Source organism: Grampus griseus (assembly GCF_964374135.1).
Source record: "Grampus griseus genome assembly, chromosome: 3".
NCBI classification, from domain to species: domain Eukaryota; kingdom Metazoa; phylum Chordata; class Mammalia; order Artiodactyla; family Delphinidae; genus Grampus; species Grampus griseus.
This window is the reverse complement of record NC_139019.1, coordinates 147,685,837-147,701,304: the sequence shown is the minus strand read 5'-3', so window position 1 is coordinate 147,701,304 and position 15,468 is coordinate 147,685,837. Positions and strand designations below refer to the sequence as shown.

The following is a 15,468-nucleotide window of genomic DNA, read 5'->3' as shown; positions in this document are numbered from 1 at the left end:
ATCACCCCACTGCACCTAATAAACAGGCTGTATATTGCAGGCTTGGGAATCTGCCCTGGCTTGAATCCTGCTTGACAACCCACTTCACATCTCTGTGCTTCAGAGGCTAAATGCTGGTGATCACAGCATTGACTGAAAGATTAAAAGAGGTAATACATAAAAAGCACCAAGCACAATGTAGTAATTTGGTACATCGTAAGAATGCAATGCACATGACTGCTATTATTATATTACTGACATTTGTGGAGCACTTCCCTTGTGCCAGGTACTTTGTACTAAGTGCTTTATATGTATCATTCTAACTTAACTCTCACAACAACCCTGTGAGGTAGAGTTATCCACTTTTTACAGATGAGGAAACAGGCACAGAGAGATAATGAGTTGCCCAGAGCAAATGGAATTGCTAGGTCAAAGGATATATGCATTTTAAAATTCTGATACATGCTACCGAATTGCTCTTTATAGAAGTTATATCAATTTACACTCCCACCAGCAATGTGGTACAAATGCCTGCTTTCTCACGGCCTCGTACACACGGTGTGTTAACAAACACTGGGATTTTTGCCAATCTGATTAAGTGAAAAATGCCATCTTTCAATTTTCATTTCTCTTATCATGAATGGAGAACTACTTGTATTTATTTTACTATCTGCTCATTTTTCTATTAGGTTGTCAGTCTTTTTCATATCAGCTCCCAGAGTTCTTTAGATAGTAGGAGGATTTGCCCTTAGAAATGAGCTTTGTCTCTTAGTCTACAGAATTTTGACTTGGCTTTTATGGTGTTTTGGGCCTTAAAAAAGTTTTATTTGAAATTTTATTTTTACATTTAGATCTTTACCCATTTTGAAATATGTGTTGGCTTATGGTGGGAGATACAGAGCCAAGTTTACTTTCTCCAGAGGGTTACCCAGTTGTTCCAACACTATTTTCTGAACAATCCATCCTTTTCTCACTGGTTTCAGATGCCACACTTACCATATAAATTAAATATAAATAATATATAAATTAATAACATTAATATTATTTATAATATATAAATTAAATATAAATACATCTGAATCTATTTCTATACTTTCCATTCTATTCTGTTGGCCTATTCATTCATTCACCAAAATGATACTGTTTTAATATTAGTTTTATGTGTTTTAATATCTGTTAGGATCGAACACCCCACTTTTTTCCCCATGTGAACTTTAGTTTTTTGAAATCGTATTGGTATGTCTTATCGGGATGGCACTGAATTGTTCATTTAAGTTAGGAGGACTGACAGGTTTATGCCGTTGACTGTTCCTATTCAAGAACTTGGTCTATCTTTCCACTTGTTCAAGTCGTCTTCTGTATCCTTCATAGTATTTTAATGTTTTCTTCAGAGTTTGTACATTTTCTTTTAAGCTCATTCCTGGAGACATTTTAAGATTAAAACCTTTTAAAGAAACTGAGGTTGACATTCTTCAGGTCAAACGTTTTGGATCCTCAAGTAGAAGCTCCCTGTTCAGGACACTGAAGAAACCCAAACTCTGCACGCAGTAGATAGGCCCACGTGACCTTGAGCCCCTTTCCCATCATGCTACTTGGTGGAATGTCCTCTGCAACCAACAGTCACCAATTGCATTTCCATGAGGCAATTAGAGAAAACATAGCTCCTCTTTTCTCCACCCTCCAACATACTCCATTCTAACAAAAAAGACTCAATTCTAAGGCCTTCAGCTAGAGGCCATCTTTGAGGGATAGATATACAATTTGGTGACCCGCATTCCCCATCACTGACTACTGCCAATGCTGTTTTGCTTCCGTCACCTTTACCTACTGATCCTGAGACTAGCTTTTTTTTACTGCATCTACTAGGTTCTGGCTTTAGTTCTTTCTGGTTTGCAGACCCTAAGCCCATTATCTCCCTCCTACACAGACATCCATCCAAATATTGCCAGTGACTTGGCCAGGTCCCTTACAGAGGGGTACGGATTGTCTCTGAGTGCTGCAAGCAGATTGCCATTTGAATTGGAGTTCTGTATCACCTAAGCTGGGTCTGGGGTGAGTCCCTGCATCTGGTTCTAGTCTCTTTTGTAAAATGGACACGATCACTCACCTTACTGGGCCACAAAGAGCAGCAGGTGAGTTCCCTGATAGGAAAGCACCTCGCAGGGGCTTAATGAATGCCACCCTAGCCTTCTAGGACTTTCTAATGCCTTCTTCCTATTCTGAACCTTTCAGCTGGGATATTAAAGTATTTCCCAACTAATGTTTTCCTCTCTAAGGTGCTCTCCTGGTTCCGAAATCAATGTGGGCAACGAGAGACAATTGAACAGCCCATCTCACTGGGTGCTACCTAACAGAAGGGTTGGTTTCCTAAGAGCTGTACTGGAAGGGCTGGCTCACCCAGCTCCTTAAAAGTGCCCAGACTCTGACAGAGGCTCCTGTGAGGTCAAGTCCTGAAGCAGAACCAGTCCATGAGAGGCTAGGCCCACTTTGCTTCCTGACAGCCTCAGTGTCACTCAAATGAAGCAAAAAGGGCTTCTTCAAGGGACCAGGGATGTCATGCACACAGCCTGTCAATTCTCTTAACATACCCCACTTGATGTGGTACCAGTGTCCTTGCAAATACCTCTGCGGTAATGTACCTAGAACCCTTTGTGTGTTTAACAGCTCTTGTGTTGTTTTGTGGCCCTGTTCACACGTGGCCTCCCTTAGCAGACTAAACGTTAGTGGCGGTCTCTTTAGTCTCCTTCTGGCCAGTACGCAGCACAAGTCTTGGCAGAGAAAGTGCTAAACAAATGTTTGTTGGCCGAAGGAACACACTGCTACAGTGGTGTTTACTCGGGTCCCCTGATTTAACAGTTCTATGTATATGCCCAGCCTAGCTTGGGGACCTACTTAGAATTATGAAACACACAAACACATACAAAGGCTTAAGTCAGGAGAGACTCAAAATACCTTCTTTCCCTCAGAGAAATCGCTTGGCCAAAGAATCAAGGAGGAGAAATAAGGACAAACTAAACTATGCTCTAAACTATAAAGAATGTAAATGTTTTTGTCAATGAATAATTCTACGTAATAGCTAAATTTAACTAAAGTATTGAAAAAGCAGCCCAAAATGTTAAAAAAAAAAAGTTAGCTGTTCGCACACTACACCAAGAGAGGCGCAGCGCGATCAAGAGTTCACTGCTGTCTCCAGTTTGGAATTTTGTTGCAGTGGGTTATTCTGAAGGGTGGATGATCACCTTGGAAAGCAACAGAAAAGCAACAGAAAAAGGAAGGACGAAAGCATGAGGCAAACAATTCAAAACCTTTTCTTTTCATCTTTTTTTATTTTAAATTACAAAGGATGTTGCATACACTGATGAATCTGTATCTGACTAGAAGTGCTGAGGGGTTGGAAAGTGACAGAAAACAAAGGCAATGTTTGAATTGCCTTTTCTTCTGAAAAGAAAAACTGCACAACTATTAACCAACATTTAATAGAATAATTTTTAAACAGCTCATGCGTCAACGAGATAAAATTCTTTCTAGACAATAGACAAGACTAAATCCAATAAAAAGTTTCATAGCTACAGTTAGGGGAGTGGGGAACAAAACTACAGAATATTTATGATAGCATTACAAACAGGATCCTACGCAACTATGCAAAAGAGGTCGCCACATTGTATGAACAAACACTTTGAATTCTTGCCCTTCCGCTCTTCTCTTGTGACGTCTTATGTGCAGTCAGCCCTAGTATCACTGTTAACCACAAATGCTAAGTTATAGGACAAATCCTAGGGAAAGAAGGTTAAAAAAAAAAAAAAGCAGGCAGTGGAATACAGTGTCATAAAAATGTGGTGAAAAGGCAGATACAGTACACACATATACATTTCTGTTATTTGGTTCTGAAAAAAACAAAGGGCGAAGGGCAAGACACAGTAATCAGTCCCGCTCACATCCACCCATAATTTAATTAACTACACCATTGTGTTTACATTGTTATGAAAGAGGCAAACTTAGTTCACCCGAACTTGGCACATTGAAATACCCAACTTTGATGTTCCTCACTAGTCACCAAGTCATCAATTCCAAAATACTATTTGGAAGTAGTTTTAAGGTTCTATTCCCTCACCACTACCCCCAAATCTCTCTTTTCTAAAGGAAAATGGCAATTTGGCATAATTCAGTTCCTAGGTGTAATTTCTACAATTTCAGTCAGTTTACTAAGCACGAGGATTATGCTTCAACACATAATCCCACTTGTCTATGGAAGTGTAAAACTGTCAGTAGTACATTTTCATCATCTTCCCCCAACATGCTTATTCCTTAAAACGAAACAACCATTCCTACAGTTGACATTCATGGTTACATCCCAATGTGTTTGAAATATTAAAAAAACATGGAGTCATCTTCTCATAATGCCCTTATTAAGATTACAAAGATTACAAAAGAATCCACAAGTATTACGGCACTGTGTGAGGCTTATTTGTCATGATCCGAGGGAAGAACAAGACTGCAGTTCTGTGCAAAGTTGTGGAAATGGCCTTAGTTCCATGGGAAATGGTATTCCACAATAGACTTCACTAGAAGGATAATTTGAAACTTTAACACTGAAAGCATAATTCAATGCATTCTCAAAATTCAAGTTTCAAGATTTGGAGAGATGCTAACATTCTGTTACATAATTAACTAGAAAATACTTGAACAGAATTTTAGGAAGACTATATAAAGAAAGGGAACATAAGTTTTTGTTAATTCCTGCTGAAGGCAACTTGATTTCGTTTCTTAGAAAGTTAACTAACTCTTAGCAGCTAAAATATTTAGAAATGTATGGAATAAAGAAAAGCACATCCATTCTTGACATTTTGGTGAATAAACTAACAGCTTTATTAATGAAGGCAAACATCAGATAACTGTATGAATATTATATATAAAAAAAGAAATCCAAACTAACAGCATTGTATTTCAAAAGTACTGTACTTCTGTTTCTTTTAAAGAGACTTGTCATCTGTTTTATAAAACAAACAAAACGAGTACTCTTCTCCTAAAAAATTCTGGAAAAATGAAAATAGTCAATTTCAAGCTGATGAACTGAGCATACCTTTCTTTAAATGCAGACTACTGCTAAGGAGCAAATGAAGTCAAGCATCAGAAAGAAGATGTATGACAAATTCATGAAAGTTAGGAAAAAGGGATGTAGTGAAATTACTGCTAATCTCTCCCCCTCATATTCAAAGACCATTCAAAACTGGTCTTTCATACAAATATAAAATAACAATAAAGAGAGGGAATTTGAAACCATACCCATCTGAAATCCTTCATGATGTTTTTATAATAGCTCTGATTCTCTTACCAAAAAGGTCAAAGTGAAAGATTTAGGAAGTGAAAGGGAATGGAGATGTTTTGTTTTAAATGTACAAGTAAGGCACAATATAAAGCCACATCATAATCTGTCATGAAGGATATAGGAGAGGACAAGAATCGTACATGGTACAGTAGAACAAGCAATCATATTGACTGAAAAAGTGTGGCACCCAATTCAAAACTCAGACAAGATCTTAACAAGAACAACTGGACAGCATGCTTTCATATGGAGACAAACTCTATAAAGAATCCAGTGTATCTGAAAAGAGGAAGAACGTTTTTTGTTTTTTTAAATCATAGTAGTACTAGAGTCAAAGTTTATAATCGCTTTGGGAACAATGGGTTTATTTGAGGTGAATTCACAATGCCTTCACTTAAAGTAAAATTCTGGACTTCATTATGAGCTATCTGTATACCATGTATGAACACAGAAAACCTTTAGAGAGCTCTTCTCTAATGATCTTCACCCAAAAATACATGCCACAATTTTCAAAAACAGAACACGTACAATTGTTGGGGTTTTTACGTTACCCTTATAAGATTTGTTTGTGTGATACACTAAACGTATACATTTTAATGACAATAGAGGAAGCAGATTATTACTGGCATTAAAGTACAACCATTTCTAGACGGTTTTAAATGCCACAGAGTCCCCTGGTTAAAATGTAAAGCTGCACAGCTTGCCTATGTCATCTTTATGATAAAGTTAAAACAGCAAGAGGATTTAACTTTCACTCTACATTTTACTGCCAGGTTTTTATTTAGATCAAGTATCGCTGCAGCATTCTGACCAGCCCAGATTTAGCAGCAAATGGCAGGAATCATATAAAATGCAATTTTTTTTAACAAAGTGCTTTTCTAAGATATACATACATATATAAATAGGTACAAAATAAAGTGTCAACATTAAAAAGCTCAACTATTTAAAAGCTTTCACCTATTTAACTTAAGTAGTACATATAAAACACTGAAATGCAAGGAACAGATTCAAAGTCTTTTTTTGAAATGCAAGACCAAAAAATCAAATTCTGGTTTGCAGACAAGAAAAAGGTATAAAAAACCAGAATTCCTAACAGAGCAGCTAGAAAGGGGCAATTTTATAAACCTCATCAGCTGAATCTCTATCATGAAGTGATTTTCACCTGATTGCAAAACTGCCATATTTTGGAACATGTTTCAATTTCCCAGACACATTCTGTCAAAACTTCATATACCTCCAAGTTACAAACCTGTGCTTTGCCTTCTCCCACCTAAAAATGAAAAACTTTAAAACAATAAACTTACATTCTATTAAACCATTAGATCTAAGCTTATCTGTTTAGTGTGAATGCACTAACCAGGTACATTTCCACCAAGCACACAGGGTAATCTTGTGCATCACAGTTCAGCTAAGGTGTTAAGACAATCCTTCTTGGAGTTTCTTTTTCATAATGTCAAAGAAGCATGAAAGCAACATTGCTCACTTGTTACTGTGTGTTTTAGAATCAAGCAAACCTTTATAAGCTATAGCTTCATGTGCTATCACTTACAAATGGGAAACCGTGGTGGGGAGGGAGAAAATAACAGAAAAGGAAACACACTGTATAGACAAAATATAATTAAAAATAAATTCTCCAAGGGGTAATGGAGAAATAGTTGGAGAAATAGATACTTTCCCGGCAGCTAGGTCGGAAATTTTTGGTATTTTTTTTTTCTGGCTAAATAGGATTTTTTTTTAAGGTATAATTTTTAAGCTACCAGTTTTCAGAGTTCAAAACACAAGATTTGAAAATAAAACAGTAAGAGAGACAGGACGGAAAGATCTGTAGGGAAGGTTTATAACGTTGCCTTGACATAAGAAATTTCTCATCAAGAGGTAAAGCTTTAACATAGTTAAAACACTGACTAATGAAGCTGTTTTATGTGAACAAAAAAGAGCACCTAAAAACTAAATGTGTTAATATTTCTCAGTTCTAGAAACTATAGAAGAAGAATAAGTCACATGTTAAGTTTGAAGAAGCTAGTTTGAAAATACCTGTACAAAAATATAAAAATCTATAAATCTTTTTGTTTTTGTTTTAAGCTTGTGTTGATCTTTGAAAATATTACATGCACAATAATACATCAATTGGAAAAGTGGCAACTAAAGAATTAGATATTTTTAGCTTTTTTCTGTCTTTACATATATATATACATAATACAATAAAAATAATCTGTATTTTGGTTGTTTGGTGGAAGTATACTACAATAAGCTAAATAAACTTTTTAATTTTCAAGGTCAAAAACTATTTTACCAATAGCTTACTAAAATGAAATATATTAAAATTTCCTACAATAAGTGCAGAAATAAAAAGACTTATAGACACCTAAATGGCCACCAACTTATCTACTATGGAAGCGAACTAGAGGAACAGCAAAATAATATCTGTATGTGTGGATGCTCCTTCTGTAGATAATTGGACCCAAACAGAAATAAAATTCACAGTTCAGTAAGATCCCTAACCCTGACCTTTTCGTTTTTCTTTTTTTTCTCCTTTTTTTTCATACATTCATACAGTATCATGTAAGCTGTGCAAAACTTTACTTAGACTGGCAGTATGCCATATCAGTTGCATTTGTCTTTGGTACAAAAAATAAAACAATCGCAATAATGTGCAAGTATTTGTCTTCTTCCGGTCAAGTACCGAAATATGAGTTTTCTAGAGCCATCTTTTTTTTGTTTGTTTTTTTGTTTTGTTTTTTATACAATACACAGACTCTGTGGCATATATCTACATTTCAACATAGTCCTATATACATTCAAAAAATTTGAAAAAGAGTTGGAACAAAAAAACATTTAAACCCCATAATTTTTCCATCTATATATCTTGTTTTTCCTCATTAGGGTTTTCATCATACAAAATATTACCAGTTTTATAGTTTCCCCAAAATACAAGGCACAAAGAATATGCTTTTTTTTTCTTACTTGCACAGACATTATATATATATTTATATATATATTTATATATACCATATTGAGCTCGGAAAATGAACATCTAATATGGCACATGGGCATGAGTGCTGGGTTGTGCCATGTACAAGTGAGATTAATGGTTGTGGAAAATTAGAATAAAAAGCAATAATTCTAAAAACAATCTAAACTGACTGTTTAAAAAAATGCTTCCTCAATTTTTTTGTGGTTCAGAGCATAAACCTGCCACAATATTTGGCATTTACTATTATCTTCACTCTTCCAAAATGTTTTGCTTTAACAGATTTTGTAATCTGTATCTAAACATCTACTTAAATGTATGAGTTTCAATTCTGATGCCAGTAGCAGTTTTAACCAACGGTTTATGCTCTGAAAATGTAATAATCAAGTATTTTGGATCATGCTTCACTTATGCTACTTAGTTCTTAAAACAATGTAACCTAATTGTAAATGTTTACATAATGCTAAACTGACATGCAAAACAGAATGAAAATTTACAATGAATAACGTGACAAACACAGACATTTCTGACCAGTGGTCCAATGAGGCTGATTACACTTTTGATGTTGGTATCCTTAGTCCTACAAGGCCTCCGGTGGGATTGCCTTCCGCAGTCTTCTCTAACACTTGGTTAACAAATTCTGAGGTTTGCCCAGCAACTGGGAGACCTGAAGAAAAGAATAATAGGCACACTTAGACACATATGAAGGTGAGGAGTAGGAAAATCTGAGGGTCAGGGGTGACTCTCAGCTAGACACTGGTCCCAGATGAGTGTTCTGCCGTTTGCTACTGCAGCCCAGAAAATAATTCTACCCACCATAATTAGAGCCTACAAGATTAGAAGGATCAAACCACCAACTGCTCCAACCTCACTACATCTCATAGATGGGCTTCACCCACGTGACTGAAAATATATACCTGAAGGATGTTTTCATTCATTTTTATAATGACGATCAATTTTACGTTCCTTTTTCTTCATTTTAAAGAAAAGTGGATAAATAAGCAAACTTGGAAGAGAAGAAGGAAAGGTGGGAGACACTGCAGGTATGTTGATTTTTTCGTCTTCCTCATCCTCTATAGCTGAGGTCAAAGATATTTGATATATTGATTTTATGTAACAAAGGTGTACGTGTTTTAAATGTAATACAAAGCTGAGCAATTAAAGGAGATGGAAGCAGAAAAATACTATGCAGTAATTGCTCATAAGAAGTCAAAAGATACTGTAAAAAACAGAGAATTGACACCACCTTAACCATGTGATCAAAATCAGCCTGACCAATAATGGGACAAACTGATACTGTTTCTTGATTGACATAATGAGAAGGATATATAAGCTACAATGAATCCTTGCCAAGAAAATTTAACTGTAACTAATCATGGGCAAACAGATGAATTCAAATATTGGGACATTTTACAAGATCAACTACCTGGATTTTTTATGGAAGAAAAAAGCCTGGGAGACTGATCTAGATTAAAGGATACAAAAAAAAAAAAAAAGACACAACTAAATGCAACTCATGATCCTTAAATGGATCAAAAACAAACAAAAAGGTTATAATGGACATTACTGAGACAACTGGGGAAATTTAAATATGGACTCCATATAGATGTCACATCAACGTAAGTTATAGCAGTATTGTGTCTAAGTAAGAACGTGTCCTTGTTCTTGAGAAATACATGCTGAAGTAGTAGTTATGGATGAAGAATCATATGTTTATAAGTTACCTTCAAATATATAGGGAAAAAATGTACACAGAGGCAGAAATAAAGCAAATGCAGCAAAATATTAACAGCTGGTGAATCTAGCGGAATGACAGGCAGGTGTTCACTGGACTGTTTCTTTCTACTTTTCTTGTAGGATTGATATCTTAAATGAAAAGTTGAGAAAAAAATTAAGTATACATGTTATTAGCTAAAAAGTGAACCTGCAAGACAAAAATGTAGAGCTTGAAAATAATCAGAGGACACATACAAAATGAAACTATAATAATAATGGATCATAGAGTGAAGGACATAAAAAGGCAAGAAAGCCATATGAACAAATCTTAACAGCTTTTTTCTTTTTTTTTCCTTGCGGTACGAGGGCCTCTCCCATTGCGGAGCACAGGCTCCAGACGCGCAGGCTCAGCGGCCATGGCTCACGGGCCTAGCTGCTCCGCAGCATGTGAGATCTTCCCGGACCGGGGCACGAACCCGTGTCCCCTGCATCGGCAGGCAGACTCTCAACCACTGCACCACTAGGGAAGGCCCTAACAGCTCTTTTGATAACAGAAATAAAACCAAACATACATCAATAAATAAAAATGAGCTGGGACTTCCCTGGTGGCACGGTGGTTAAAAAGCCACCTGCCGGGCTTCCCTGGTGGTGCAGTGGTTGAGAATCCGCCTGACAATGCAGGGGACATGGGTTCAAGCCCTGGTCTGGGAAGATCCCACATGCTGCGGAGCAACTAAGCCCGTGCACCACAACTACTGAGCCTGCACTCCAGAGCCCACAAGCCATAACTACTGAAGCCCATGAGCCTACAGCCTGTGCTCCGCAGCAAAAGAAGTCACCACAATGAGAAGCACGCACACGGCAACGAAGAGTAGCCCCCACTCACTGCAACTAGAGAAAGCCCATGCGCAGCAACGAAGACCCAGCACAGCCAAAAATAAATAAATAAATACATTTAAAAAAAAAAAAAAAAGAATCTGCCTGCCAGTGCGGGGGACACGGATTCAATCCCTAGTCCCGGAAGATCCCACATGCCGCAGAGCAGCTAAGCCCGTGCACCACAACTACTGAGCCTGCGCTCTAGAGCCCGCCAGCCACACCTACCAAGCCCACGAGCCACAACTACTGAAGCCCACGTGCCCTAGAGCCTGTGCACCACAACTACTGAGCCTGAACTCTAGAGCCTGCAAGCCACAACTACTGAGCCTGTGCACCATAACTACTGAAGCCCGTGAGCCTAGAGCCCGTGCTCTGCAGCAAGAGAAGCCACCGCAAATGGAGAAAGCCTGCACACAGCAATGAAGACCCAAAGCAGCCAAAAAAAAAAATAAAATGAAAATGAGCTAAACTCATCCATTAAAGAAAAACTCCTACACTGACTAATAAAGAAAATCAAACTACAAGTTATATATAAAAATCTAGAAGTGAATTTTATGGTATGCAAATTGAAATTAAATGTAAATTTTAATCTAATTAAGATCTTCTAAAAAGAGATGTGTATCATATAAAGTAATTCAGAAAGACTGAAAATAAAAGGGAAGGCTACCAAGCAAAGATAAATAATAAGAAAGCTACATTCATGATTGTAAGATCCGACAAGATTGAATTCAGGGAAAAAGCTGTAAACAAGACAAAAGATGTGTGCTTCTTGATGATAAAGACTATAATCCATAATGAGGGGGATGTAACATATAGCATGGTGACTGTAGTTAATAGTACCATACTGCATATTTGAAAGTAGGTAGGAGAGAGGATCTTAAAAGGTCTCAGCACAAGAAAAAAATATTTTATAACTATGTATATTGACGGATGCTAACTGGACTTACTGTGGTGATCATTTTGCAATATATACCAGTATCAAATCAGTACATTATACACCTGAAATTAATATAATGTTATGTCAATCACACCTCAAAAAAAAAAGAGAAAAAAATGAAAACATGAACTCCTGAAATTAAAACAAATCTAAAAGGATATAAGAGCCGCAAATAAACACAACAGATAACGCATTTAAGAGAAACAGCAGTGAAAAGGGGAAGAATTTTAAAATAAGAAATTAAGAGATTTTTTTTTTAAATTTGAGAAGAAGTGAATATACTTCAGAAAATACTGAAGACAGGCAAAGAAGATCCAACCCACAAATAGTAAGAGTCCCCAAAGAAGAAAACCAAAGCAAGGGAACAAATCAAATATTAAAAACATATGGGCTTTCCTGGTGGCACAGTGGTTAAGAATCTGCCTGCCAATGCAGGGGACACGGGTTCGAGCTCCAGTCCGGGAAGATTCCACATGCCGCGGACCAACTAAGCCCGTGCGCCACAACTACTGAGCCTGCACTCCAGAGCCCGCAAGCCACAACTCCTGAAGCCCAGGCGCCTAGAGCCTGTGCTCTGCAACAAGAGAAGCCACCGCAATGAGAAGCCCGCACACCGCAACAAAGAGTAGCCCCCGCCCACTGCAACTAGAGAAAGCCAGCGCACAGCAGCAAAGATCCAACGCAGCCAAAAATAAATCAATTAAATAAAGAAAATTTAAAAATAAATAAATAAATAAAATTTAAAAGATCTGAAGCTACTTACTGAAAGAGCACAGAGTGTATATGAGAATATCAACCTAAAATGACCAACTCCAAGACATGGTCTAGTAAAATTACTAGGATTTAAAGAAAAAGGAAAAAATCCTGTTGACATCTGGGCAAAAATAGCAAACGGCATAAGGGAAAAAAATTAGGCAATTATTAGCTTTGCAACAGCAACACTTTATTCCAGAATAAAAATGGAGAAACATATTTAAAATACTCAAGGCAGGAAAATGTGAGTCAAGGATTGTATCTGGTAAAACTGACAATCAGGTACAAAGGGAAAACACAAACTTATCAATATATAAGACCTTTAAGTTAAAAAATAAAAAGGCAGGAAGAATTTTTTCTTATAACATTAAATTTCTCTCTCTACCTAACACAGGAAGACAATGTAGAAATAAAATTCTTTTAAGGAAAAAAATTCAAATGTTTACGATGTGGGCTTTCCTGGTGGCACGGTGGTTGAGAGTCTGCCTGCCAATGCAGGGGACACGGGTTCGAGCCCTGGTCTGGGAAGATTCCACATGCCGCGGAGCAACTAGGCCCGTGCACCACAACTACTGAGCCTGCGTGTCTGGAGCCTGTGCTCCGCAACAAGAGAGGCCGTGATAGTGAGAGGCCCGTGCACCGCGATGAAGAGTGGCTCCCGTTTGCCACAACTAGAGAGAGCCCTCGCACCGAAACGAAGACCCAACACAGCCAAAAATAAATAAATAAATAAATAAATTAAAAAATGTTTACGATGTAATATGGTAACATCAACAACTAATACTTACTAAGTATTGAGAATTTGTGTTCAGCAGTATGCTAAGTGCTTTACATGCACTCTTTCCATTTAATCCACACAACTGTCCACACTTTACATTATAGATGAATAAAATTAGGTTGAGGGAAGTGAAGTTACTTCCCTAGGGTCCTCAGGTAGTAAGTGGCAGGGCCAGGACTTGAATCTAGAACTGATTTCAAATACTCTGATTTTAACCATTATGCTGAATGAGCTTTTGTTTTTTGGAAACGTATCTTAATTTCTGCACATGACCAGTGGGTATTGCTAGAGCCACAGAGAAACCACTAGCATTTTGTGTGTAAAAAGATAGGAAACAAGGCATGCAGAACCTTAAGTATCTTAAGATAAAGAAAATGTTTTAAGAATGAAGATAAATGCTCAAAAGAATCAAATGTTACACAGAATGTCAAGAAAAATAAATTCTCAAGTAAGTCTACTGGATGAGGCAATTAGTGGGCCACTTGGGAACTATACAGTTCAGAAACTATCTAGAGATGAGTGTCAGATGACAGGGCCAAGTGATGATCCATGGGTACAGTGCAAGCACTTGCAACTAGGAGCACTTACTTCTAGCTCCTAGTCCTGCCACTTGTTGGCTGTAGGACTTGTGGCAAGTTACCTAATGCCTTGTTGGGCTTCCAATTCCTCATCTGTAAAACCAGGATAATAATACCTTCTTCACAGAACTGTGGAAGTAAATCACTAAATCTGAGTAGACAGATCCTGGATCATAATAAGTACTATATAAATGTTAGCTGTTTATCCCTTCCTAGACTAAGGAATTCTTTTTTCTCATCTCTTAATCTCTCTTTTAGATCTTCTCCTTTGGCCTTTAAACATGAAAGTTGTCAAATTTCATGAAATCGTTGGGTTTAAATCTATATGCCTTGCTAATTTTACTAATGATTCCAAATTGCCCTACAGAAACACTAGTATATTTTACGTTCAGTATGAACACAACACTGACAAGAGAAATTAATGACATTTCAAAAACCATAAGAAACTTACTAAGTGCATGGAAGCATTAAATGTGTATTTATTTTCAATTAAAGAAAATGCAATGATTTGGGTAGCAGATTTGGTATACAGAAGCATTTCTGTATAAGTGGAAATAAAATATTCTTGCTCACTCCACTGCATCTAAGCATCTTGATTTCTTCATAGCAGTTACCACAATGTTATTATTATTATTTTTGGTTTTCTATTCCTTGCCTTCCATTTTTAGACTACAAGCATCTAAGAAGAGTAGCAACCAAGTCTCTACTTAACCCCTGTGGATCCCCCAACACCTGGCAACGTAGTAGGCATTGAAAAAATTTTGTGGAATGAATGAATTTATAATAACTGGAAATCAGAAAAATTGTCTTAACAAATTCTAAGATATTTACAATTAAAAAAATTTTTTTAATTATAGTGTTTGGCACTCTAAAATTCAGGTAAATAACTAATTAATGATTGAAAAGTAAGCTGTAATTCTTTTAAGTGATGTGATTCAATATACAGTCAGCATCCTGGGGAAGAAAATTCTCAGGTAAGTGAAATTTACTACTCTACACAACAACTATGTAAGAACCAGTTTTTAAGAGACAGTCCTAGAATAAAAACTGTTAAACAAAGAACATATAATATAGCTGAAACAATTTTATGATGCTTCAGGGTCTTCATGGCTTGTGTTATGCTGTAATGCCCTTGGGATGCTACTGATCATAGGGTGATTTGCTCCTATGGCAGCCAAGCTCCTGGGGCCTCTAGGGTTTGCATGTCTTTGTCTACATTAGCTACCTCTACCCTCCCTGTCAGTATCACTCTGCCTGACTTGTGGATGCCTGCCTCTCTGTTCCTCCCCATGTGGTATAAACTGTTCAGGGATGGAAAACCAGATAATCAAGTCTGTTAGAATCCTGTGAAAGAGTAAAACAAATAGGTAAGAACCTCTATTGAAGTATATACTGCAGGCTTGACAAGGTCAGGGATCTTTATTTTCCCCACAGAAGGTTAAAGTTGCTAGAAGTTTATCTTTCCTAAGTGTTAAAACAGTTCAGTGACGAAGTCTAAATAATAAATTGTGGGGCAGCACAACGCTCACCTGCCCACTTGTAAGCCTAGTAAGC

The 15,468-nt window shown here is 37.1% G+C and overlaps 1 protein-coding gene across 1 annotated transcript in view; it reads right to left on the bottom strand.

The window, feature by feature from the left end:
* Positions 1-3,326: 3,326 nt before the first annotated feature.
* The window catches only part of CREBRF (CREB3 regulatory factor), a 32,075-nt gene continuing 19,933 nt past the window's right edge, over positions 3,327-15,468 (bottom strand). Inside the window, exon 6 of the mRNA XM_082650681.1 lies at positions 3,327-8,940. Coding sequence (XP_082506807.1) covers positions 8,825-8,940 — 116 coding nt within the window. The 3' untranslated portion in view covers positions 3,327-8,824. The remainder of the gene's footprint in view (positions 8,941-15,468) is intronic.